This window comes from Microcaecilia unicolor, chromosome 2 (assembly GCF_901765095.1).
Source record: "Microcaecilia unicolor chromosome 2, aMicUni1.1, whole genome shotgun sequence".
Taxonomy (NCBI): domain Eukaryota; kingdom Metazoa; phylum Chordata; class Amphibia; order Gymnophiona; family Siphonopidae; genus Microcaecilia; species Microcaecilia unicolor.
In genome coordinates this window covers 71,625,967-71,653,638 of record NC_044032.1, presented here as the reverse complement: position 1 = coordinate 71,653,638, position 27,672 = coordinate 71,625,967, and the positions used below count along the sequence as shown (strand labels likewise).

General features: G+C 42.7%; 1 protein-coding gene across 3 annotated transcripts in view; it reads left to right on the top strand.

Annotated features, from left to right (window-relative positions):
* Positions 1-27,672, top strand: part of NADK2 (NAD kinase 2, mitochondrial) — a 128,382-nt gene that overhangs the window by 39,948 nt on the left and 60,762 nt on the right. For 2 of the 3 annotated variants that reach the window (XM_030193041.1, XM_030193040.1), the window contains exons 7-10: positions 7,198-7,279; positions 14,606-14,749; positions 17,973-18,028; positions 18,115-18,168. In XM_030193041.1, the coding sequence (XP_030048901.1) occupies positions 7,198-7,279; positions 14,606-14,749; positions 17,973-18,028; positions 18,115-18,168 (336 nt within the window). The remainder of the gene's footprint in view (positions 1-7,197; positions 7,280-14,605; positions 14,750-17,972; positions 18,029-18,114; positions 18,169-27,672) is intronic. The other variant, XM_030193042.1, reaches the window with a different exon arrangement.

Genomic DNA, 27,672 nt, shown 5'->3' with positions numbered 1-27,672 from the left:
TGTGTTTGGCCCATATAGTCCCAATACCATATATTGTTGTCCATATAGCCACAGGCGAATACCTATATATTGGCCCTGCGGGTCCCTGACCACAACTTCTGCTTTAGCTGTCAGCCCTTTCCTTATTAATAAAGCTACTCCCCTCTTCCTACCCTCTGCGGAAGCTGAGAAAACCTCGCCCACCCAAGCTCGTTTTAGCTTTATGTGCTCTTGTTCAGTCAAACGAGTTTCTTGCAGACATACAATGTCCGCTTCGTGGCGCTTTAGAGTTGCAAGAATTTTAGCCCGTTTTACTGGAGAAGTAATCCCACCTACATTCCATGTAATGAATCTTGTTTTTTTACCCAGCATCTTTATATACTGATTTGTACAGCTTTAGGTATCTTTGTAAAGCCTGACCTCGGAAGCCCAGCCTCCTCCCAAGGTCTACCCAAGATGGAATTCTTATGCCATCTAACCAGCTTGTTTTGCCCTTCAACCCTATTTCCTCAAACATGGTGACCCCAGTGCCCTCCCTTACACCCATCCCTCCATGTACCCTCCCTTGACCAAGTCCCCCTTCCCTATACCCCATTCTCTCCCCAGATCTCTCCACCCGTGAAGAGCTCCTCCTGGGTCTCGTGGTGCTGTTCCCCGCCCTCCCCCCAAAAACATCCCCAACATCAATCTGCCTTCCTCAATATCCTGGCTAAACCATGCTTTCCATCATTAGTGGTATCAAATTGCAAGGAAAAAAAAATTTTAACTTTTTGTAACAACATTATCAATTTATGTACATATTTCTGAGCAATTATAGTCTCTCGTGGTTCTTTGTAATACGTCACCATAGGTTGGATCTTTCTCTGCCTTATTGACTTGGGATTAACCCTCTCAATCTTTAGTGTCCGTTCTGAGTTGCTCTTCCAAAAATTTTGACGCCGCTGCCGGGGTGGCGACTGTAATCCAAGCTCCATTTTGATGAATTTTTAGCAGCGCGGGGTACACCAGCATAAACCGAGTCCCAGTTTCTGATAAATGTTTGCATACCGGTCCAAAAGCCTTCCGCCTCACCTGCAGGGACATCGAATAGTCCTGGAATATCTTAACGGGCATCTCATCATATTTTAGAGATTGCCACTTCCGTCTCGCTCCGTTTAGGATCTCCATCTTGTGTATATAGTTATGGACTTTGATTATCACGACTCTGGGCCTTTCACCTGCTCGCATCCGTCTACCTATTCGGTGCGCTCTCTCAAGACACAGCTTCCCGGAGCTATCTGTCAGGGCAAACTCGGTTTGCAGCCATTTTTCCAGCAGCGAGCCTAATAAAGAGTCCGGCACTGTTTCTGGTATGCCCACTATTCTCAAATTAGAACGTCTTGATCTATTTTCAAGATCGTCAATCTGTTGGGCCTGATCTGCCACTGTTTTCTTTAACTGCGCTATACTCTCTATGTAGCCCTTTTCGCCATCTTCTATAGTGGACATCCGTTTCTCAAGCTCCTCCGTCCTATGGTTCGTTTCCGCCAAACTTTGTTCAAATGTAGCAAATTGTCCAGTTAACTGCGCAAATTGTGGGGCTAGTGCCGCTTTTACCGCTTCCATAAGCTGCTGAATTTGAGCCTCCGTAAGAAGTTTTGCTGCGTGTTCCGGGCTCGCCGCCATTTTGTTATCCTGCCCGCTTCGTTGTTTTTCAGGCTCTTTTTTTTTAGTTTTTCCAGGCATAGCCTCCGCACTTCTTGTCATGTACTTCTCCATATACTGGTGCCTGATACCTGTTGTCCTTTTCTCTTATCAGCCAGTGCTTTGATGTTAAATTTTGGGCCGTTTCGGGGGGAAGGCAGGCAGAGCAGCGGATCTGCGACCGCTTGCTTCAGCACATCTCGCGAGACCCCTTCCACATCATTTATAAATATGTTAAATAGCACTGGTCCCAGTACAAATCCCTGATGCACTCCACTATTCACCCTCCTCCATTGAGAGAAATGGCCATTTAACCCTACCATACCCAATGCTTTGTGTCCAATAACCAATTCCTAATCCACAACAGAACATTGTCTACTATCCCATGAGTCTAATTTTCTCAGGAGTCTCATGAGGAACTTTGTTGTTTTGGTTTTTTTTTGTGTGTGTATTTTTATCCTTCCCAATGGATGTGGAAATAAGTTTGACTTAAAGGGTCAAGAATGTCTGTCGGTAACTCTGTCAGTAACTCTCCAAAAAAAATTAATAGAACAAGACTAAAATGTCATACAGGAAAATCTATTGGAAAGATACGTTGAGTTTTAAAATGGGCCAGATGGGATTAAGGGTTCTAGAGAAATAACCCCCCCCCCCCCCCCCCCCACCATCACCAAGCTTCTGCATTTGATAATACTGACATTAGTAGTTAGACAGTTGGATTGGTATGGACAATCCAGATTTTTAAACAAAAGCTATAGAGCGGATGTGTCTAAAAATACGGCATAAAATATATCATATAAAACATTAATAACTTACAAAGAGAATAACACAGGGACAAAGATTGTGTCTGCCCCGTCCCTGTGGGCTCTGTCATCATGTTCACCCTGTCCCTGTGGGCTCTGTCCTCCTCTGTGCAAGCTCAAACATGTATGATTTTATATTTAAATCTTTTTATTACAGTATAAAAAGGAACAATATTCTGTACAACTGTTTATAAATCATAAACAGAAAACAAGAACTATAATAACCTCTTCCCCACCCCTGCCACCTTCTACCCTTCCAAGTCCAACAACAGCTGATTTGTACTACCTCAAGGAACTCTAATCCACCCTGTTAAAATGTCCAGGGGTATAAAATACAACCCACGAAATATGCCCTAGCAGGAGTGAAATATGCCCTCTGAAGCACTGTTATTTTTTTAAATCTTTGGATGAATAATATGTCATCAACAATTTCAGGATTCAGTCTAGCTCTCCTGTCTTCCATAGTCCTTCCCATAATAGAAAATGTCCTCTCAGAAGATGTGCTGTTGACTGAGCTGTGTGATTTGCTGCTGATTTCTGTGTGTATGGTGGAGAAGCAGAGTTAAGAGGCCCAGGAGGAACCTAATGAACCAGGAGCATTTAAAACTGATTGTTGGCAGGTGGAAATTTGGAGGAGGTAGTAGTAACAGTCTGGGAATTGCAGAAGAGTCAGCAGAGGTGTTACTGTACAGGGGAGTTTATGAAAGATTGGAAGAGAAATTCTGCTGTTGTGTGTAAATCTTGGTTTCAGAATAGCAGACAAGCTCGTCAGCTGAAGGTGCAGCTGAGGATAAATACCTTTTTCCAGTTGGTGTTAAGGATATTTTCAGCCCTGTTTCAGAAATGAAAGGGTAAATATTCAGTATGCCACTTAATTGTGTCACTGAATATTTTCTCTGATTCTTTTTTAAATTTACTACTTTTGTAGCTTCATTGCGTTCCCCCTAGTCCTAGTATTTTTGGAAAGAGTAAACAAGCGATTCACGTCTACCCGTTCCACTCCACTCATTATTTTATAGACCTTTATCATATCTCCTCTCAGCCGTCTGTTCTCCAAGCTAAAGAGCCCTAGACATTTTAGTCTTTCCTCATAGGGAAGTCGTCCCATTCCCTTTTATCATTTATGTTGCCCTTTTCTGTACCTTTTCTAATTCCACTATATCTTTTTTGAGATGCGGTGACCAGAATTGCACACAGTATTCGAGATGCAGTTGCACCATAGAGCGATAGTAGAAGGGCATTATAACATCCTCATTTTTGTTTTCCATTCCTTTCCTAATAATACCTAACATTCTATTTGCTTTCTTTGCCGCCACTTCATATTAAGCAGGGGGTTTCAACGTGTCATCAACAATGACACCTAGATTCTTTTCCTGGTCAGTGACTCCTAATGTGGAACTTTGCATCACATAACTATAGTTGACTACTACTACTATTAAACATTTCTGTAGCGCTACTAGACTTACGCAGCGCTGTACAAATCAACATGAAAAAGACAGTCCCTGCTCAACAGAGCTTACAGTCTAATTAGTTGAGGTTCCTTTTTCCCACATGCATCACTTTGCACTTGCTCACATTAAATGTTATCTGCCATTTGGATGCCCAGCCTCGTAATTTTTCACAATCCTCTTGTGATTTAAGAACTTTGAATAACTTTGTGTCATCAAATTTAATTACTTCACTAGTTATTCCCATATCTAGACAACATGGTTTTACCAGAGGGAAATCGTGCCAAACGAATCTCATGGAATTCTTTGATTGGGTAACTGGAGAATTGAATCATCGACGTGCTATAGACGTAATCTACTTAGATTTTAGCAAAGCTTTTGACATGGTTCCTCACAGGAGGCTCTTAAATAAACTAGATGGGCTGAAGATAGGTCCCGAAGTGGTGAACTGGATTAGGAACTGGTTGACGGACAGACGACAGAGGGTGGTGGTAAATGGAGTTCGCTCGGAGGAGGGAAAGGTGAGTAGCGGAGTGCCTCAGGGATCGGTGCTGGGGCCGATTCTGTTCAATATATTTGTGAGTGACATTGCCGAAGTGTTAGAAGGTAAAGTTTGCCTATTTGCGGATGATACTAAGATTTGCAACAGAGTGGACACCCGGGAGGGAGTGGAAAGCATGAAAAGGGATCTGAGGAAGCTAGAAGAATGGTCTAAGGTTTGGCAATTAAAATTCAATGCGAAGAAATGCAAAGTGATGCATTTAGGGAGTAGAAACCCACGAGAGACGTATGTGTTAGGCGGTGAGAGTCTGATAGGTACTGAGGGGGAGAGGGATCTTGGGGTGATAGTATCCGAGGATCTGAAAGCGACGAAACAGTGTGACAAGGCGGTGGCCGTAGCGAGAAGGTTGCTAGGCTGTATAGAGAGAGGTGTGATCAGCAGAAGAAAGGAAGTGTTGATGCCCCTGTACAAGTCCTTGGTGAGGCCCTACCTGGAGTATTGTGTTCAGTTTTGGAGGCCGTACCTTGCGAAGGATGTTAAAAAAAATGGAAGCGGTGCAAAGAAAAGCTACGAGAATGGTATGGGATTTGCATTCCAAGACGTATGAGCAGAGACTTGCTGACCTGAACATGTATACCCTGGAGGATAGGAGGAACAGGGGTGATATGATACAAACGTTCAAATACTTGAAAGGTATTAATCCGCAAAAAAATCTTTTCCGGAGATGGGAAGGCGGTAGAACGAGAGGACATGAAATGAGATTGAAGGGGGGCAGACTCAAAAAAGATGTCAGGAAGTATTTCTTCATGGAGAGGGTGGTGGATGCTTGGAATGCCCTCCCGCGGGAGGTGGTGGAGATGAAAACGGTAACGGAATTCAAACATGCGTGGGATGTGCATAAAGGAATCCTGTGCAGCAGGAATGGATCGTCAGAAGCTTAGCCGAAATTGGGTGGTGGAGCAGGTGGGGGAAGAGAGGTTGGTGGTTGGGAGGCGAGGATAGTGGAGGGCAGACTTATAAGGTCCGTGCCAGAGCCGGTGATGGGAGGCGGGACTGGTGGTTGGGAGGTGGGAAATACTGCTGGGCAGACTTGTACGGTCTGTGCCCTGAAAAAGGCAAGTACAAATCAAGGTAAGGTATATACATACACATGAGTTTATCTTGTTGGGCAGACTGGATGGACCATGCAGGTCTTTTTCTGCAGTCATCTACTATGTTACTATGTTACTATTTAGAAATATGTTAAAAAGCAGCGGTCCCAGTACAGACCCCTGTGGAACCCCACTATCGACCCTTCTCCATTGAGAATACTGACCATTTAACCCTGCTCTCTGTTTTCTTTTAGCCAGTTTTTAATCCACAATAGAAACTTTGTTCTTTATAATAGTCTCTACCATTTTGCCCGGCACCGACATCAGGCTCACCAGTCTATAATTCCTGGATCATTTCTAGAACCCTTTTTAAAAATCGGCGTTGCATTGGCCACCCTCCAATCTTCCAGTACCTTGTTTGATTTTAAAGATAAATTACATATTACTAACAATAGTGATGCAAGTTCATTTTTCAGTTCTGTCAATACTCTGGGATGTATACCATCTGGTCCTTGCGATTTGCTACTCTTCTATTTGTCAAATATCCAGACATGACCTGCATTGAATAACCAGGTGTATTTTGGCAGCGGTGGAGAGCATTTTAAAAACACACTGCCACTAGCTAAGCATTGACTAAGTAGAAATGAGCATTTATACATCTAGATTGGGATGTGTATAATTCCATTAGTATTTAAGGATCTGTCAACACAGAGCCTTTTTTAAAGATACATGCAGGAATGTACATGTATTTTCCTGCACATGCAGTGGGAGCAATCCATTTACAACAATACACTTTGAAAAACTGAACAGAGGAACGCAGCAACTTACAATTGTGAGTTACTCATGCAATTGTATTTCACATCAGACGTGTAGGTTTGCAAAATGGCAGGCATACATGTGTAACTTACATGTAAGTTGTAAAACACTAACTGCATGTGTAAGGTTACACATGTATGCCTGCCATTTTCCAAATATACATTTGTATATGTTGCTAATTAACAACAAAGGCTGCAATTTTTAATTTTGATTTTGGGGAGGAAATAAGCAAAGGATGATTTACCCATCCTGTAAAGGCTGGCTGAAACAAGCACTTCTTATTAATCTGCACATGCAAGGGAGCAGCTGTAAATCCTGATGATATATTTTTCTGACATGGGGAATACATGTTGCCTGAAAAGAGTGTTGTATATGCAAAATGAGATATATATGTTTCAGCTCGCCGCTGTAAGATCTTGAATGCCAAACTGTTGTAACTTCTGAAAGGCTGTATCACAATTAAAAATTAAAATTTGATATTTCATTGGTGATTTATATTAAATACATTAAACTCCACTTCTCATTTTATCTGTTTTGCATCAAGTGCACATAGACACTTTTGCTTTTATGCAACAGTGGGTAGATTTTGGTTCTGCCTAAACCACACCGCCTTGCAGTCTACACATAGTGCTGTTACACATGTGTAAAAAACCAGCTCTCTAAAATCAGGTTTTATGCATGTTATATACACTTGTAAATCACAAATAGGGTTTCTAAAATAAGGGCCTTTATGTGCTTGGCTTTAAATGCAGCTTGTTCAGTAATGCTTGTTTGCAGACCAGGGATCAGTTGGACACCTTAGAGTATGTTAAATCTTTTTCATGTGATTTGGTGCAATTTTTACATATCATTGCTTTTTCTGTCATTACTTGCAGAATCTGCAGAGGTCTTGGGGCCATATCTTTTACCACTTAGGGCACTCAACGAAGTCTTCATTGGAGAATCTCTTTCATCCAGGTACGTGTACACTCCAAAACGTATAAGTAATTATATGATATGTTGTGGTAGGAATTAAGATGGCCCCATTTATCACACTGGAAAAAAATATGACGCACAAAGCAATATGAAACTTCAACATGTGCAATGCAATTTATTTTAGTGAACTATCCAATTATCGAGATTTTTGTGAGATAAAATCTAATAATTAGGAACCATCCTAAGTTGATGTAAAACTGGATGTCTGTAAAAGTTTACTAACTATATAAAAGAGTTCAATTACTTTAGGGGGGAAGGGAAATGGGACTTGATATACTGCCTTTCTGAGGGTTTTGCAACTACATTCAAAGCAGTTTACATATAGTCAGGTATTTTGTACCAGGGGCAATGGAGGGCTAAGTGACTTGCCCAGAGTCACAAGGAGCTGCAGTGGGAATCGAACTCAGTTCCCCAGGATCAAAGTCCACTGCACTAACCACTAGGCTACTCCTCCACTTTAGCAGCTGTTGGACAGTTTGGGGCTCATTTTCGGGAGAAAAATTCTCAAAAACGCCATAAAGTGGCATTTGGACGTCTTTTGGAGAAAAACGTCCAAATCACAATGTTTATTACATTTGTACCCCGCGCTTTTCCACACATAGCAAGTTCAATGCGGCTTACATACTAAATAGAATTACAAAGTTCTTGTAAGGAGAAATATTACAGACTATAGTAAACATAATAAATGCCTTAAGAATATATGAATTGAATACGGAAAGGTGCAACAAAGAAAGTGTAAGTAAAAGAAAAGGGAATTGGGGGGGGGGGGGGTATGGTGTAGGGAAGATGGTGAAGAAGGACTAGGGGATAAGCATGAAGGAGAATTGGGAGATATGGTCTGTGTTCAAAACTCTGATTTGAGATGCTTTACTGCAGATCACAAGGGTGCGTGTTGGGGGCAGGATTTGGGCGTTCCCAAAATTTGTATGTTTTTCTGCCATGATGGAACAAAGCAAAAACATCCAGGGCTAAAAATTAGATGTTTTAATCTAGACCTGTTCCAGTCACAACTATGTCACAAAAAGGTGCCTAAAATACATAGTAACAGAGTAAATGACGGCAGATAAAGACCTGTACGGTCCATCCAGCCTGCCCAACAAGATAAACTCATTTTACATGGTTTGTGATTCTTTTATATTTATACCTGAATTTGATTTGTCTTTGCCTTTCTCAGGGCACAGACCGCAGAAGTCTGCCCGGCGCTGTTCTTGTACTAAGTTCTGAAGCTAATTTCTGAATTTACACTCAAGCCCATCCCTATCTATTGAGTCACGATCAGGGCATAGACCGTAGAAATCTGTCCAGCTTCCGTTTTTTCCCCAATTACCGGCGTCGCCACCCAATCTCCGCTAAGATTCCACGGAACCATTCCTTCTAAACAGGATTCCTTTGTGTTTATCCCACGCATGTTTGAATTCCATTACCGTTTTCATCTCTACCACCTCCCGCGGGAGGGCATTCCACAGATTCACCACCCTCTCCGTGAAAAAATACTTTCTGACATTAGTTCTGAGTCTGCCCCCCCTTCAACCTCAATTCATGTCCTCTAGTTCTACCGCCTTCCCGTCTCCGAAAAAGATTCAGTTGTGGATTAATACCTTTCAAGTGGATTAATACCTTTCAATTATTTGAATGTCTGTATCATGTCACCCCTGTTTCTCCTTTCCTCCAAGGTATACATGTTCAGGTCAGCAAGTCTCTCTTCGTATGGTTTGCAATGCAAATCCCATACCATTTTTGTAGCTTTTTCTTTGCACCACTTCCAGTCTTTTTACATCTTTAGCAAAACTGAACACAATACTCCAGGTGGGGCCTCACCAATGACTTTTAGAGGGGCATCAACACCGCCTTTCGTCTGCTGGTTATGCCCCTCTCAAAATGACTAGATGACCATGGAGGGATTAAGGCATGACCCCCCCCCCCCCCCCCCCACACACACACACACACTTATTCCCCAATGGTCACTGACCTCCTACCCTAGTTACTTTTGTTTCTGTGCATTACTTGATATTTAACAGAACTTTTACAATGCTTGGTTATTGCTTATGGTTTGTGACACTCCCTCAAGAAGGGAGAGGGAGATGTGAAAGTCACATTTTCATGAACAAGGAAAAGGTTGTTTTTTCTTTTTTCTGTCCTTTCTCCTTTCTCCTTTCTGAGAATATCCTGCTCTAACACTTCCACCGTTATTATGGGTAATATTTCTGCACAGTTTACACTCCCTTTGGTTTGCTTTTTCACCCATGTGCAGATGGTTTATGGAGGACTAGTTTTTTGTTTGTTTTTTTCCCTTGGGAGGTTCCTTATTTCATAGTTGTGGGATGCCGCTTTTTCCCCCTTGTTCTTTGTGGTTTCGGCATTTGGCTGTCAAATATATTATTTTCCTCTTTATGTTTCTAGAGTTGTGAAGGAGGATGGGATTAGGGCATCCGTGGGTGGTGGTGGTGGTGGTAGTGGAGGATTCCCACACTGATCCATGTCCTTAAGCGGACGTTGTGTGATGCAGAGGATTGGAAGGGAACAGGTAATTTGAGGTAAGGGGAATCATTTATTTTATAAGAAGGAGTGGGATTTTGTTTAAAACTCTTTTTTTTTTCTTTTTGGTTGACTTGGTGCTTTTTATTTTTCCTTTGTCTGATTTCCTGTTGTGACTGTGAGATGTGTGCAGTAGGGGATGGAGATACCAACTGATTTTTTTTTGGGGGGGGAGGGGGCTGCAGACTGGGACAGTCCTGTGACCTTTTAAACCATATCGGTTCTTTAGGTTTTCCAAATTCGTTATATCATGTGATGTTAAGTTGGTTTCTTGGAACATTAATGGGGTATCGTCTCCCATTAAGAGGTAAAACGTTTTGCAGACCCTGAACTAACAGAAAGCAGATTTGTTTTTTTTTGCAGGAGACACTTGTTGACAGTAGAACAGTTTGAAGTTCCAGCAGTGATGGGTAGGACAACTTAGAGGCTCCAGCTATAAATCGTAAGGAAAGGTGTTGGATGCCATGATACATCAAAGAAGGACCCTAATGATAAATTTCTTATTGTTAAAGTCTCTATTAATAAACAACTTTTATTACTCTGTAATGTGTATGGCCCCAATGTATATGATCATACCCTAGTGAAGGCAATTGAAAAGATAATTGGGATGTCAGATATACCTGTTGTTGTTGGGGGAGATTTCAATATGGTACATGAGCCAGCTTTGGCTAGATCTCAGGGTGCTTTGCGGGATAGCAGGGCTCCCACTAAGGGTATACTGTTACTCTGTTCAAGTCTAGATCTTTTGGATGTTTGGAGGACTTTACGCCCCCTGGAGAGAGATTATACACATTTGTCTAGAGCTCATGGGGCCCAATCTAGAATTGATTATTGGCTCCTTTCCACGGGGCTTTTTTCTTCTGTGCTGGATGTGGGGATAGGGCCATATGGTGCGTCTGATCATGCCTCTGTGTGATGTTTTCTGGATCTTGGAGTATCGGGAAGTAAAACTTGCCAGTGGCGATTCTCACCACATCTTTACTGGGACCCTCAATATCAAGAATATATATTGCATAAGTGGGTGGATTATCAGCTCAATAATGCTTGTCATGTACATCAACCTGTGCTTTTTGGGAGGCTGCTAAAGTGGTGCTTAGAGGGGAACTCTGGCTTATACTACCTATAAGTGGAGAGCAAGAGACTGAGGCCCTCATGATCAAAAGCAAACTCCGGCGCTAGAGGCTGTTAACGCCATACTAGCGCCAGAGTTTGCAGCCGACCCATGATCAGAGCCCTCGAGCGCCTGAAACAGCGCACTCGAGGGCTCTCAGCGCAAGTAGCATGCAAATGCATGCTAAACAGGGCTTCTAGCGCAATTAGCTTGCAAATGCATGCTAATTGACGCTTAACGCATTCATCCCCAATGATCAGCGACCAGTGCGCCAAAGATTGGGTGGCTGGCCGCAGCAAAATCAACGCCAGCTCCGAGCTGGCGTTAGATTTTGCGGATCATTGGGGAGGAATGGTGAGCCCTGTCCAGCATGCAGTTGCATGCTGGCAGGCCTCCCTTCCCCCCCAAAGCAAACGCGAATGGGGGGCTGGAGGTCCGTGGACCTCTGGTCCCCCCGATGATCCCCCCCCCCATGTTCATGGAGGGCTGGAGATCCAGTGGGTCTCCAGCACCCCCACCCCCCTGAACCCACAGAAATCCAAGTGGCCACCTCCCGAAAAATGCTGTCCTACCCTCCCACCCAGCGACGGGGTGGGGGGGGGGGGGCTGGAGGATCGGTGGGTCTCTAGCCCCCCAAACCCCCACCAATTGTTGATTGGCCGCCTCCGGCCAAAGGATCGCCCACACGGTGATGTATCAACAGGGGTGGGGGCTGCTCCAGCCCACTCCAACTCCTCCCCCCCAGCGTTCTACTTAGGTTCCCTGGTGGTCCGTGGTGTGATGTCATGAACCCCCCCTCTCCCGACCCCCCTACCTTTTGTTGGAGGAGGGACGCAGCCTGCCTGCCTCCCTCCTCTTCTAGTCAGTCGACGCCCAAAATGGCGGTGCCCAGCCCCGCCCATTGCATCCTGGGATGCGCTGGGCGGGGCTACAGACCATGTAAGCTTTTATGGATCATTCTAATTTGTTTGGCTAAGTGGTTACTTCTGCCTCTGTCGGTCCATGGTGAAATCCAACTTTTAAATATGGTCTATTCCCTAAATGGCTCTATGCTTTGTAGTTACGTCCTCTTAAATTTTTGAAATGAGAGATTTAAAAGTCTTTGTGGAGTCTCCTTTCTGACTTCTGTTGAGCAGGCTGGAAGGCAAAAATGTAATTTCAACACTCACTTGGATCATGGAGGCATCGGTCTTCCAAATTTATGTATCTATAATCAAGCTTGCTTACTTTGCCACCTTGGAGATTGGATTCTGGAGGTATGGGTCTTCCAAATTTACGTATCTATAATCAAGCTTGCTTACTTCGCCACCTTGGAGATTGGATTCTGGAAGAGCAGAGTTATACTGTAAGAGCATATGAAGCAGGGTATTATTCTCCGTGCCATGTTAACTCTCTTTTGCAATGTCCATTGGGTTTTCTGACGCCTTGTTTTCATTGGTGTGAGATACACTGTCCTTTCAGACATGCTTGGAGACATCTGGTTTTACATTTGGGGGGACATCCCGAAATGTTAGATCAGCTGCCACTTCAAGACAATCTGCAGTTTTCTCCAGGATGGGATAGTGCCAGTTTTAGATATTGGTCCTCTCGGGGTGTTTTTCTTCTCCTGCATGTTTTGAGTGATGGGGGTCAGATGCTTTACTGGGAGACTTTGCGGTCTAGGGGAGTTTCTGGACCCAGGGACTTTTTGGCTTATCGACAATTACAGCATTATATTTGCTCGCCAAATTTGGACACATTGGCTTTTTCCTTGGGTCTCCATTTGCAGGAGTTTTTTGATCAATTTCAAGATGGATGCTTGTCAGTTTCTTCCTTTCATAAAGAACTGCAGTCACTCTCCCCAGCCCAGATCCATGAGGACTTAATTTTCAAATGAAGTCTGGATTTAGGGTTACCTGCTACTTCCCTTGTCTTTGCTAATTAAATTTATCCCTTAGATCTCAGTGAGTGCTGAATTGCGGGAATGTCAATTTTGCACATTACATAGAACATATTTCACATAGGAGCTGGTGTTCAGTAGAGGTGGAATAGAGACTCCGGTTTGTCAAAATTGTCATCAAGGCCATAACTCCTTTTTTTTTTTTTTTTTTTAAATTCTTTCTGGGGTTGTGCAAAGATAAAGCTCTTTTGGAGGGCTTTCCTGTGTTATCTTGAGAAACTGTTAGTTCTAGTTTTGCCATTTTCACCAGCAGGGTTGCTCTTAGATAAATATGACACATTTTGTGCTCCTAACCATTCTTAGGTTTTCCTCCTTTGTAAAGCAAGAGCACTGGGTAAACTAATTATCTTGAGTGTATGGGTGAGGGATGTGGTTCTCTCTTTTTGGGCATGGAGAAATTGCCTGCATTGAGCAGGGACTGTCTCTCTATGTCAGGTGTTCAGCGCTGCGTGCGTCTAGTAGCGCTATACAAATGTTAATAATAATAATAATGTGTTGATGCTTCTGGAATGAAAACAAGGAAGGTATCTCCTAAACAACGGACATTGTTTCTTTTAAATACGCCAGTTCAATTTTAAATACATTTTAGGAGGGGAGTGGAGACTCCCTTGTTTTATTTATTGGGTTTTTTTCTGTTTTTTTTTTCTCTCTCGCTGTCTCCCCCCCCTGCATTGAGGGAAGTTCCCGTACCATACACACCTCGGACTTGTCATATATAGTTTTTTTTTTTTTTTTTAGAGGGTAAGGGAGATTATGGGTAGGACCTGTAAACATTTTGATGATGAACATAATTACATTGTTTTTATTGTATTATGTATGTTTGGCTATTTGCCTTTCTGTATAATCATCTTGATTGTTGTTTCCTTTGTTGTGTCATCAACAAAAGCTGTTAAACCATAAAACAAGTGCATTAACTAGTGAACCATGATGTGTCTGTCAAAATAACAAACAAAACCATCTGCACAACAAAGCATAGTTCCAAAACAAAAAAAAGTATTACAAACAAACAGCATGTCATAATATAAAATATGAAACTGTAACTTTCATTTCCCCCCAAATCTGCACCCACCCTTTCCAACTCTTACCAAACTAAAACAGCAAAATATGGGTTATTTGGAATTGGAATTGGGGAGGATTATTTGGATACCCAAGAATGGAAGGATCTTGGGAGGGTTTGGGGGGTGGGTGGTATTGGACTAAATATTTGAGTGTGTTCTATGATTGCTCGGTTTGTTTCTTATCTTTATCAGCACGTTGTTTGTTGTATGTCAATTGTTTGTTTGGAAGACACTCAATAAAAATTCAAATAAGTGAGGGTGGGGATAAAGGAAGAGGATGGATGGAAACCTGCCTGGAGGGGAGAGGAAGGTTGACTGAGTTGTATTAAGATCAGTATGCTGATTCATTTTGCTGTACAAATTTTTTTTTTTGGTTCAAATCTCTCTATTAATTTTTCTTAGTACAAACATAAATCAACCACACACAAGAAACAAAGAAAAAAAGGTATCGGAACTGGTTACAGTGAAAATTATGGTGCATATAGTCATCAAGCTTGGCCCAGTAGTTCTTAAAAGCCTGAAAACTTCCCCATTTTTCTAGAACCCCCCACCCTCATATTTGCAACGTATGCTGTGCAATTTTTGAAAATACTTAGAGTTTAGAAACCCTGAAATCTTTCAGAAGACTGCACAGCTGATACAGGACTGTGTTCTATCTTACTTAGGGTGAACTATAAATCCTGCAAACCCCGTTTTAACTTCTCGCTTCATAGGGCCTCTTATTATGAGATTTCAGTGGATGATGGTCCTTGGGAGAAGCAGAAGAGCTCTGGCTTGAATGTGTGCACAGGAACTGGATCAAAAGCCTGGTGAGTTGCTGCACTGTTCGTTGTATTTTGGTCTTAGCATCAAATTACTAGCCCTCTTGGTATCAGTTTTTCTTTGTTCTCAGTTATGTTCTGTTTCTAATTGGGAAGCACTTTAATAGAAAGTATTCTAGGCTTGATTTCTGAGGGTTTTCCCCTATAGACACAAAAATGAAAGGGGAAGCTGATAAACTGAACTATCTTGAGGAAATTGTCTTGCCAGCTGACACATCCAAAGAAAGGGTCTGTGTGATCTCAAAAACGAATGTACCACTGCTTTTATTGGTTTTTAAAATGGCATCACAACTTGTAAAGAACATCTTTAAAAGTAAACGACCAGGCAGACCTAATTGTGAACATTCTCATTTTGACTAGATGTACCCTTTTCTTCCAGTTTGCAAAATGCTGGGGTGTCTGGTTTTGAGTGTTTCTTCAGCGAGAAACCATAAAACCCAACTTGATCATTAAGGGCCTGATGTCCTAACAGAGCACCTATGTAAAGAGTCCAAAAGACGCTTCTTATATTAAAGCAATAGGTACCTAAGTACCTTTATAAAATAGACTCCAAGTAGCATACAAATGCCAATATTCACATCAAGCCAGCTCCAGAGTTTGTGTAAATGTGTGTATGTACCTGCAGTGCTGCCTTTGTTGTTCCCTGCCCGAACACCTATCTACAGTTTTATAAAAGGCTTTTTTTTGTGAAAACGGGCATTTACACATAGGGTTTAATTTTCCAAAGGTTTTTCTGAGGGGGCAATTCTATAACAGGGCTACTACAATTAAATGTTTGCAGGTGTGGTTGGACTGTAAGAGAGTCTGTCCACTTGATCTGGCCTTTATTTAAAAACAAAATGGTGTTTAATGTGCCGTCATGTTCTTGCAAAAGGAAGCTGACTCAATAGCATTGCACTGGAAAATGTTAAAACACTTGTTTCTTTTGGCTACTCTGCTTGCCAGGCCACCAATGTTACAGTGCTAGAATTGAAAAAAGGCATTGATGTGGTTGGCCTGATGTGTTGTCAACTGCACACTGTACTGCTGTGCAGGAGATCCAGGTTAAACTCCTAAGCCTGGTTCCTGCATCTCAAGCCAGTAGGGGCTAGAGCTGTAGTGGCAGTAGTGTTCCACAGCATCTTGGAGAATGTTCCAGCTACTGACCATCCCAGGGTGACAGTTTCATGGAGTAATAGAGGGAGATGTAGATTTTGGCCTCTCTCCTTGATGCTTCCTTTTTTTTGGAACACTGAATCCATTGTGTGACCCAAGCTTTTGCACTGTTGAAGTCTGAGGTGGAACATTTTAAGTTATGGCCTTTTGAAAACATCAGTTTCCAGTTGACTTTCAAAGTTATTTTGCATCTGCCAAATAGGCAGCAATACCTTTGATGCTTCTGATGTCTGCATTTCATTAAAGGAGCAATTTAGTATGATGTGCCCCTTAATGCCTGTGGTTCTAAAATAAATATCAATGTGAGCACTGGCCTTCACCATACCCCACTGTGGTGAGAGGAGGGGGAAGGGAGTTCAAGGACTCAGAAGTATTTCACTTTAAATTTTCCTGTTCGGTCCCCATTTGCATGGAGGCAGGTAATAGGGTAATTATAATAGGACTACAAGTCCCTGTAAGTCATAAAGTGTGCTGGGCAAGTAGCCCCCCTTCTCTCTCCATCGGATCTGTAAAGTTAGTCTGCAACATGTTTCCTCTGTGAACTTAAACTGCCTTTGGTGTGTGTTTTGCTACATGATCCCTTCAAGCCATTGTGATTCCATCAAGGTTTCACCAGGGTAAAAGTATAAACAACATTTCCCAGTGTGTTGCTGAAATCTCCTAGTCTCTCTTGCATGGAGAGGGAGCTGGTTGAGAACAGACTCCTAGTTTGTATGGCAAAAACTCCATGTACAGCACACCTGAACTGTAAGTTATTTTTTCTTTGTTTAACGACTGCATTAAAAGAAGATTTTATTTCGAGTTCTGATTCTTATCGTAGTGATGTTCTGTACTCTGGCTTGTAGTTGACAGTTAAACCATACTTGCAAACAAAACGATTTCCTTTCTTGACCTGGGTTTTCCTCCATCTTTGGGTTTTGAACTTAGTCCCAGTAGATGCTGGTTTTGACTGTGGTGCCATAAGCCTTCATTTGCAGCTGCCCATTTTAGCAGTTCACTTTGTCACTGTCTGTGGCCCATGCATGCATTATCTATAGCTTCCACTGGCCCAAAGACTGAAGATTGGACTGAAAGTCAAATGCAGGTCCCCTGCATGGCTAGGATATGAATTTCTTGGTATTGCACAACTAAAAGGAGACCAGTTTCATTTTTTGTGATGCAAAAACTGTTTAACATTCCTAGTAATAGTAATTAAGAAATCAGTGCTAGTCAAGCCCAAAAAGTGGAAGGTGAAGGAGCAGTGTAGGATGGCAGGATCCATCCCAATGGTTCACACCATCGCTTCTTGTAACTCTGTGAGCAGGGCTGCAATGACAAGGCCACAGCTATTTTTCCTCTTGCACTGGGAATCACTCCTGCCCTGCTTTCACCACTAGACTACCAGGGAGAATAAGGTAGACCCTGGGGAGGTGGGTAACCTACAGGTAGGTGAGTAGTTTTAGTTTTATTTTAAGGGAAGAATGAGTGAGTGTTCAAATCCCATTTTAGCTCCTTGTGACTCTGGGCAAGTCATTTAACCTTCCATTGCCCCAGGTACAAAATAAGTACCTATTTTAATATGTAAGCCACTTTGATTGTTACCACAGAAAGGCAATATATCAAATCCCATCCCCTTTCCCTTTCCGTTATAGGCCTGAGTGAAAGAAGCTGTTAAAATGGGTAGGTGAAATATTTGGTTGAATGGGACATTATATGAATAGATGATATTATCTATTTCACAACCTGAACTGTTGCTTTTAAAGTAACTCTTGTGAAGTTTGTTTTGGCAGTAAGAATCCACTATGGCAAATCCACTGTAAGGCAGTTTTGTTGACACCTGCTACACCAACTAGCTAAAAAGAGCAAACTTCCACATATTGGTCCTTGGGGCACACCAGTATATGCAAATCTATTTGCATACTCGTAGCTGTACTAAAAACTGGACTGGTTTTGGAAGCATTGGATACGCTTTCTCTAAGACAAGACCATAGCAGTAAATCAGTATTCTATACATAAGAAAAAAATCTGTGTCTCTTTTACACTGAATTTAAAACAATCCTGCTGTTGCTTTCATTAGGTCTTACAATATTAACAAGATGGCTTTTCAGGCAGTGGATGAGGTGCTCAAGATTGGTAGGTATCGGTGACTGACCCTAAAATGCATGTTTTCTTTATGAGAAACTGTTCTATTTCATGGTGTTCCTGCTTTCTGTTTACAGCCAAAAAGCAAGAGTATTTGAATGTTTCATTGGACAGGAAGTTGATTGAAGAAGGTTAGTGAACATTTTCACTTTTTTTTTTTTTTTTTTTTTGTTACATTTATACCCCACGCTTTCCCACTCATGGCAGGCTCAATGCGGCTTACATATACAGATACTTATTTGTACCTGGGGCAGTGGAGGGTTAAGTGACTTGCCCAGAGTCACAAGGAGCTGCCTGTGCCTGAAGTGGGAATCGAACTCAGTTCCCCAGGACCAGAGTCCACCACCCTAACCACTAGGCCACTCCTCCACTTTTTATATTTAAGTTTTTTTTTGTTTTGTTTTTACTGTATTTTCCTTTCAAAATTTTTTTTGTTTATTTAAATCTAACACTGGCAAACGTAACTCAAAACATTCCTGTTCTATTGAGTGTTGCAAAGTGAGATGGATACTGGAAATCTGTGTGGCAGTTCTATTGGTGGGTTGTTCTGTCTCTGCCACTTATTTAGTATTGATGAAAATTGCTTTTACATAGGGCTGCATATCATGGTTAATCATGCAATTAAAAATAAAAGCAGCACAGAAAACTTAAAATAATAATGAATATTGTACTTACCATAAGAACAATAGCCAAAAACTGCATTCAGCATAAGTAAACAACTACATATATTGTCTTTTAAGAACAGCAAAATGCATTCAGCATATCATTAACCGCACTATACATATTTTTTATTTATTTATTGCATTTGCATCCCACATTATCCCACTCATTTGCAGGCTCAATGTGGCTTACATAGTTCTGTAATGACATTGTCATTCCAGAATATCAGATATAGTTAGTAGTGTGAAGAGATTAAGTAGGGAAGAAAGAGGAAGTGATTGGGTGGGTGATAGTAGAAGTGGATTTTCATAACTGGTTGGGAGAGTGAGTTAATGAAGCTGTTGGTTTTTGTTGTAGGCCTTGTTGAAGAAGTGTGTCTTCAGAGTTTTGCAAAAGTTATTTATTTCGTCAATTGATTTCAGGTCTGTGGGTAGAGCATTCCATATTTGCGTGCTCGTGTAGGAGAAGGTGGTGGCATGCATCAGCTTGTATTTTAGTCCTTTACAGCTGGGGAAGTACAAATTGAGAAATTTGCGGGATGTTCTTGTGGCATTTCTGGGAGGCAGGTCCACTAGGTTCAGCATGTAGATCGGGGCGTCTGCGTGGATAATTTTGTGTACAATCGTACATATCTTGAACGCAATGCGTTCTTTAAGTGGGAGCCAGTGTAGTTTCTCTCTTAGGGGTTTTGCACTTTCATATTTAGTTTTTCCAAATACGAGTCTGGCGGCCGTATTCTGGGCTGTTTGGAGTTTTTTGATAGTCTGTTCTTTGCAGCCCGCATATAGTGCATTGCAGTAATCCAGGTGGCTTATTACCATTGACTGTACTAGGGTGCGTAAGACGTATCTCGGGAAGAATGGTTTTACTCTTTTGAGTTTCCACATGGTGTGGAACATCTTTTTCATTGTGTTCTTCACGTGGGTATCGAGAGTGAGGTTTCAATCAATAGTAACTCCAAGAATTTTCAGGTTTTGTGAGACTGGAAGAGAGCAGTATGGTGTGATTATGGTAGAGAAATTTTAGTGCAGTGATGGCGAACCTTTCAGAGACCGAGTGCCCAAACAGCAACCCAAAATCTAATTATTTATCGCAAAGTGCCGGTACTCATTATGGGCGGGGTCACCACCTATGACTCCACCCCTATGATAGCCACACCCCTTACACCAGCCATGGCGCATATAAACAGACATCATTGAAAATATTATACTAGTATAGGAGAAAAAATAACATGATTTTCTTTCATTATAAATCATTTCTATAAGCTGTTACAGCTCCAGTATACCCAGTGCAAAATAAGACAGCAGATGTACATTCTCAAATTGGACATACTCCAAACACTAAAATGAAAATAAAATGATTTTTTTTCTACCTTTGTTGTCTGGTGATTTTGTTTTTCTATCCATATTGGTCCTAGTCGCTGATTCTGCTGCTCTCTATCTGTTCTCTTAACTCTGTTTCCAGGGCTTCCTTTCCATTTATTTCTTTACTTTCCTCCTTTCTTCTTCATTTCTCGCCCTCCATCCATGTCCAGCAACCCTCCTCTCCCCTCCAGCCACAAATGTCCAGCCACCCTCCTCTCCCCCCTGCCCTCCCAGCATCAGGCCTCCCCCCCTCCCTCCCTCCCACCCAGCACGCAGCAGCACCCAGCACCAGGCCTGCCTACCTCCCGCCCTTCCTCCAACCACACAAGCATCAGGCCGCCCGCCCGCCCATCCTCCCTCCCACCCAGCACCAGGCCTACCTCCCGCCCTCCCTCCAACCAAACAAGCGTGTTCGTTCGGCGCGCCTTCCCTTCTGTCTCTCAAGCTCCGGTCCCGCCTATGAGGGCGGGACCAGAGCTTGAGAGACAGAAGGGAAGACGCGCCGAGTGAAGAACACGCTTTTCGTTGCCACTGCCACTGCTGACGCCGCCTTAACCCAGTACGCTTTTTAAATTTCAGAGGAGGAGGGGGGGCCCTGGTGCTGGGAGGGAGGACGGGCGGGCGGCCTGATGCTTGTTTGGTTGAAAGAGGGAGGGTGCGAGGGCGGGCAGCCTGGTGCTTGGTGGGAGGGAGGGAGGCCGGCCTGGTACTCGGAGGGAGGGAGAGTGGGCGGACCAGCGACGGCGCGCGTGCCAAGGGAGAGGGCTCTGCGTGCCCTCTCTGGCACGCGTGCCATAGGTTCACCATCACTGCCTTAGTGTTTCAACCTGCTGCTGAGGCACGCAAGTTTGTCAGTGTTGCCTGGTGAAAGAGCGCTCACAAGGGACAATTGTAGATAGTGCTCCTAAGTATTTCATAGCCAGTCTAGCAATGACTGTATGTGATGCTTCATGGTTTTACCACTAAAATGGGCGTAATTCTTGGTTTATCTGAAGTTTGGCAATGTAAGTATAAACAGCCTTGTTCCCAGATGTTGTTCCAATAATGGATCATCCTTGGAATCTGATGATTATTTGGCTTATAAGTGAACATACTTTTTTTGTGGCTCTGTACATGGCATTTCAGTCTTGGCGTCCATTTCATCGTGCAACAGTAGGCTCTGTAGCTCCTTCCAGACATTGCATCGCTGCTTCTTTGGCATACACTTGAGGAGTTTGAAGTGGGGGTCCAATGCAGTTACAGTGTTCAGCCAGGACCAGTTTACCTGTCTGCCTCTTAAATCTGTATTAAATTCTTCTTTGAAGTGAATCACATGTGCTGAATCATCGTTGGACACCATCGTAGCATGATGAAGATGGCATACGGTTGCAGTACCACTGAGCATGAGATATATCAGTCTCCATCCAGCAACTCCGTTACAGTTTACAGGGTTTGAGAATGGTGTGCATCACAAGAAGCTTCTCCCACTCAGTGGCTGTTGAGTTAAAGTTGCCAGCACCACTTCTTTGTCCCAAAACAGTCTCTTGATCATGTCTAGAGTAGAATTCCAACTCATAGACACATCCTGAACAAGCATTTCAGAATTCACATGAAGTTTTTGCTCCTCCAACTCCACTTGATTTGTGGGGCTGTGTTTAAAGTGGCTGATAACTTCTACATTTCACTAAGATGACCTGTAAGCCACACTCCCCCATTGCTTTGTTAACAGAATCTGGAGAATGTGGGCAAAAGCATGACATGCTGAAAAGGCAGCAGACCAATTGCAGCAGTCACATTGCACACTTTGACACTTTTTCAGTACTGATAGTTGTGACGTCATAGATTCCCTATTCCCTTGCAACCCGACTGAAGTGTTCCTCACAAACTGCAGTAAAGTGGCATTCTGTCGCATGGTAGACAGTGGATAAACTGCAGAGTCCAAGTATGGTCCAGCATGTGACACGTGACTCCCAGGTAGATGATGTTAGCTAATGATGTCCAGTAATCTGTTGTAAGAGCAACGTGGGTCGCTTCACCCACAAGTTCTTGAATCTTGCTCTTTTCTACATCAAACAGATTTCTGATGCGTGCATCAATCTTTGGCCTGCTCGGAGATACATAGGTTTGACATCCTGTTGCACCCCTCGGAACTTCCTGGAGGCCATCATCAGAAACCGTGTTCATGGGGCAACTGTCCTTGGCTATCCACCTGGTGATAGCATTTGTAAGTTTTTCATTTTTGATTGGATCCATCAGCTTAGTCTGTGTCTCTTCCTGTAATTGAAGTAGGGTAATGTGGATTCTAGCTGCTTAATTAACACATCAAAACAAATTGATCAGTTTCCTTTATTCAAAAGGAAATTTGCGGCAGCAGAAGAAAGTACATGACATCAAACACAGGTTTCTTCCATAAGCTTCTTGCCAGGCACAAGGAGAGTACAAAATTATATAGACGTAAAAGGCTTATATCATAAGGTCAGCTAAAATTCAGTTAAATAAATCAACAAAAAATAAGAAAGAAAAGAGACTTTGACCATTAGCCAAAGTAGACGAGTTTCAGGACAGAAAACTTGTCTTAGGTAATGTTTTCTCAATCTGATAAGAGAAAAGAATAATTCTCTCGCTTATTCTCACATGTGGGTGCCGTCATTCGACAGAACCCTGGTGCGGATTGCACTAGATAAAGTTCTAACAACATCCCACCAATCATGCACTGTTGCCTTCCCACCCAGTGCTCGAGTGCTGGTCCCTTGGCCTTTTTTTCCACGGAGCTGAGAGGATGCATTCACGTAGTCTCCTCATGCTGTGCTTTTCAAAAACTTTTTTCACTGTTGCGAGTGCCTTCCCCCGTGCGTAATTTTTGTTTTTTAAATTTATTTCCCCAGTTTTCCCATCATTATATTTTTTCTCTAGTTTTTTTGGCTTTTTATGGTTTCTTTTATTTTGCACTCATAGCTGCGTGGTTAGGCTGCAGCCCTGACCTCAATTTGAATGTTTCCCCTTTTTTAATTGTCCAAGATTGAGGAGTTTAATTTAGCCAAAATGATATCCCAGAAAGCTCCCAGTGACTTCAAGTGGTGCGTTAAATGTCGCTGCGTTATTTCACTCGTGGACCCGCACAACTGGTGCATTGGTTCCTTGGGACAAATCTTAAGTACATACATAATTACATAAGTATTGCCATACTGGGAAAGACCAAAGGTCCATCAAGCCCAGCATCCTGTTTCCAACAGTGGCCAATTGAGGTCACAGATACCTGGTAAGATCCCAAAAAAGTACCAAAACATTCTATACTCCTTTTCCCAGAAACAGTGGATTTTCCCCAAGTCCATTTTTTAATAGTCTATGGACTTTTCCTTCAGGAAGCTGTCCAAACCTTTTTAAAACTCCGCTAAGTTAACTGCCTTTACCACATTCTCCGGCAATGAATTCCAGAGTTTAATTACACGTTGAGTGAAGAAAAATCTTCTTTTCATTTTAAATTTACTACATTGTAGCTTCATCGCATGCCCCCTAGTGGAGTGGAGGAGTAGCCTAATGGTTAGTGCAGTGGACTTTAATCCTGGGGAACGGAGTTCGATTCCCACTTCTGCTCCTTGTGACTCTGGGCAAGTCACTTAACCCTCCATTGCCCCTGGTACAAAATAAGTACCTGAATATATGTAAACCGCTTTGAATGTAGTTGCAAAAACCTAAGAAAGGCGGTATATCAAGTCCCCTTTCCCTTCCTAGTATTTTTGGAAAGCGTAAACAGACGCTTCACATCTACGTTCAATGCCACTCATTATTTCATAGACCTCTATCATATCTCCCCTCAGCCGCCTTTTCTCCAAGCTGAAGTGCCCTAGCTGCTTTAGCCTTTCCTCATTCCACTATATCTTTTTTGAGATGCGGTGACCAGAATTGAACTCAATATTCGAGGTGCAGTCGCACCATGGAGCGATACAAAGGCATTAGAACATCCTCATTTTTGTTTTCCATTCCTTTCCTAATAATACCTAACATTCTATTTGCTTTCTTAGCCACTGCAGCACACTTAGCAGAAGGTTTCAACGTTTCATCGACGACGACACCTAGATCCCTTTCTAACGTAGAACCTAGCTATAATTTGGGTTGCTTTTTCCCACATGCATCACTTTGCACTTGCTCACATTAAACGTCATCTGCTATTTAGACACCCAGTCTTCCAGTCTCGTAAGGTCCTCTTGTAATTTTTCACAATCCTCCCATGATTTAACGACTTTGAATAACTTTGTGTCATCAGCAAATTTAATTACCTCACTAGTTACTCCCAACTCTAGGTCATTTATAAATATGTTAAAAAGCAGTGGTCCCAGCACAGACCCATGGGGAACCCCACTAACTACCCTTCTCCATTGAGAATACTGACTATTTAACCCTACTCTCTGTTTTCTATCTTTTAACCAGTTTTTAATCCACACTAGAATACTACTTCCTATCCCATGACTCTCCAATTTCCTCTGGAGTCTTTCATGAGGTACTTTGTCAAACGCCTAATGGAAATCCAGATACACAATATCAACCAGCTCCCCTTTATCTACATGTTTGTTCACCCCTTCAAAGAAATATAGTAGATTGGTGAGGCAAGATTTCCCTTCTATAAATCCATGTTGACTTTGTCTCATTAATCCATGCTTTTGAATATGCGCTGTAATTTTGTTCTTAATAATAGTCTCCCATTTTGCCCGGCTCAGACATCAGACTCACCGGTCTATAATTTCCCGGATCTCCTCTGGAACCTTTTTTAAAAAATCGGCGTTACTTTGGCCACCCTCCAATCTTCCGGTACCACACTCGATTTTAAGGATAAATTACATATTACTAACAATAGCTCCGCAAGCTCATTTTTCAGTTCTATCAGTACTCTGGGATGAATACCATCTGGTCCAGGAGATTTGCTACTCTTCAGTTTATAGAACTGCCCCATTACATCCTCCAGGTTTACAGAGAATTCATTAAGTTTCTCCGACTCGTCAGCTTCGAATACCATTTCCGGCACTGGTATCCCACCCAAATCTTCCTTGTTGAAGACCGAAGCATAGAATTCATTTAATCTCTCTGCTACGGCTTTGTCTTCCCTGATCGCCCCTTTTACTCCTCGGTCATCTAGCGGTCCAACTGATTCTTTTGCTGGCTTCTTGCTTTTAATGTACCTAAAAAACTTTTACTATGTGTTTTTTGCCTGCAACGCATCTTTTTGTTTTTCGAAGTCCCTCTTAGCCTTCCTTATCAGCGCTTTTATTTGACTTGACATTCCTTATGCTGTTTCTTATTATTTTCAGTCGGTTCCTTCCATTTTCTGAAGGATTTTCTTTTAGCTCTAATAGCTTCCTTCACCTCACTATTTAACCACGCCGGCTGTTGTTTGGTCTTCCGTCCTCCTTTTTTAATACACGGAATATATTTGGCCTGGGCTTCCAGGATGGTGTTTTTGAACAGTACCAGTACCATCTCTATGCCGATGACACCCAGCTTTACCTCTCCACTCCCGACATCACAGTCGAAACCCAGGCCAAAGTTTCAGCCTGCCTTTCCGACATCGCTGCCTGGATGTCCAACCGGCATCTGAAATTGAACATGGCAAAGACTGAGCTCCTTATCTGTCCACCCAAACCCTCTTCTCCTCTTCCCCCACTTTCCGTCTCTGTTGACAACACCCTCATCCTCCCCGTCTCTTCAGCACGCAATCTCGGAGTCATCTTCGATTCCTCCCTCTCCTTCTCTGCCCATATCCAGCAGACAGCTAAGACCTGTCGCTTCTTCCTCTATAATATTAGCAAAATTCGCCCATTCCTCTCTGAACAGACCACCTGAACCCTCGTCCACTCGCTCGTTACCTCTCGTCTTGACTATTGCAACCTTCTCCTCGCTGGCCTCCCGCTTAGCCACCTATCCCCCCTTCAATCTGTCCAAAATTCCGCCGCACGTCTTATCTACCGCGTGAACCGATACTCTCATATCACCCCTCTCCTCAAGTCGCTTCACTGGCTCCCAATCCACTACCGTATACAGTTCAAGCTTCTCCTATTGACCTTCAAGTGCACTCAATCTGCTGCCCCCCATTACCTCTCTACCCTCCTCTCCCCGTATGTTCCCACCCGTAACCTCCGCTCTCAGGACAAATCACTCCTATCTGTACCCTTCTTCACCACCGCTAACTCCAGACTCCGCCCCTTCTGCCTCGCAGCACCTTATGCCTGGAACAGACTTCCTGAGCCCATAGGCCATGCGCCCTCCCTGCCCATCTTCAAGTCCTTACTCAAGGCCCATCTCTTCTCTCTTGCTTTTGGCGCCTAACCACCTTCCCCATTACTGTTACCTACACTGACTATGTAGTCTGTTACCGTTAGATTGTAAGCTCTCTTGAGCAGGGACTGTCCCTCCCCGTGTTTAAACTTGTACAGTGCTGCGTAACCCTGGCAGCGCTATAGAAATGCTAAGTAGTAGTAGTAGTATGTAAATTTTTGACCCTCGCAGCCGCTCCTTTTTAAGTTTTGTTTTGTTTTGGTTTTTTTTTCATCGTTCTTCTCATTTTATCATAGTCTGCTTTTTAAAAGTTAAATGCTAACGTATTTGATTTCCTATGTATACTTACTTCAAAGCTATTATCAAATCCAATCATATTATGATCACTGTTATCAAGCGATCCCAGCACCATTACCTCCCGCACCAGATCTTGCGCTTCACTAAGGACTAGGTCTAGAATTTTTCCTTCTCTCGTCGGCTCCTGTACCAGCTGCTCCTTAAAGCTGTCCTTGATTTCATCACGGAATTTTACCTCCCTAGAGTGCCCAAGGACAGCAGGCTGCATATTCTCACATAACCTTCCACCTCCACTAGGAGTTGTTTCTGGTTGTACTCTTTATGCTTTTCACCTGACTGAGGACTTGTGTTCGAGCGTCTCACCAGCGCATGCACGGTGGGACACTGCTAGAACTTTATCTAGTACTAGTGAATCAGCGTCCATACTGAGGCTATGTTGGATTACGTCACCCTCGTGTGAGAATAAGCGGCCTGCTGTCCTCTTAGAACGTCAGCTACAGGTTTAGTATCTTTGCTTTACTGATATATTTTTGTCTAAACTTCTTTTGGAGAAGTTAACTTTTTTATAGGGTCCCTTCAGTACAGGTAAGCAGCTCAGTTGAAATTAATGTAGCCTTCTTATAAGATCAGTGGGAAGGCTAAGAGTGGCAAGTTTCTCACATAACTTAGCAGTATTTTCTACCATTTTTCAGACTAAAGATATTAACCCTAAGTTTACCAAATCTACAGTAGCTGATGTTGGCTGTAAATAGAAACCTTTGTTTTTGTTGTTGTTGGAATGAGGAAAACACATGTTTAGTGCGGAAATGGTAAGTTACAGTTGACCTGCTGCAATGATACTTCAGTTCTCCTTTACAAAACTTGCAAATCACTGTCCAGTCTTTTAAAGTAAATTGACCATTAAGCAGCGGCTTCATTTTTGCCTCCATTGGGCTAGACAAAAACAATTTAAAAACTTTGGCAAAAGCCAACTATTGCCGTTTCAAATTTCAATTGAATTTTCCACCCCCCCACCCCAGCGAACAGCATAACAGTAGTATTAGTGTACAGTGTGCAGACATGTTTAAA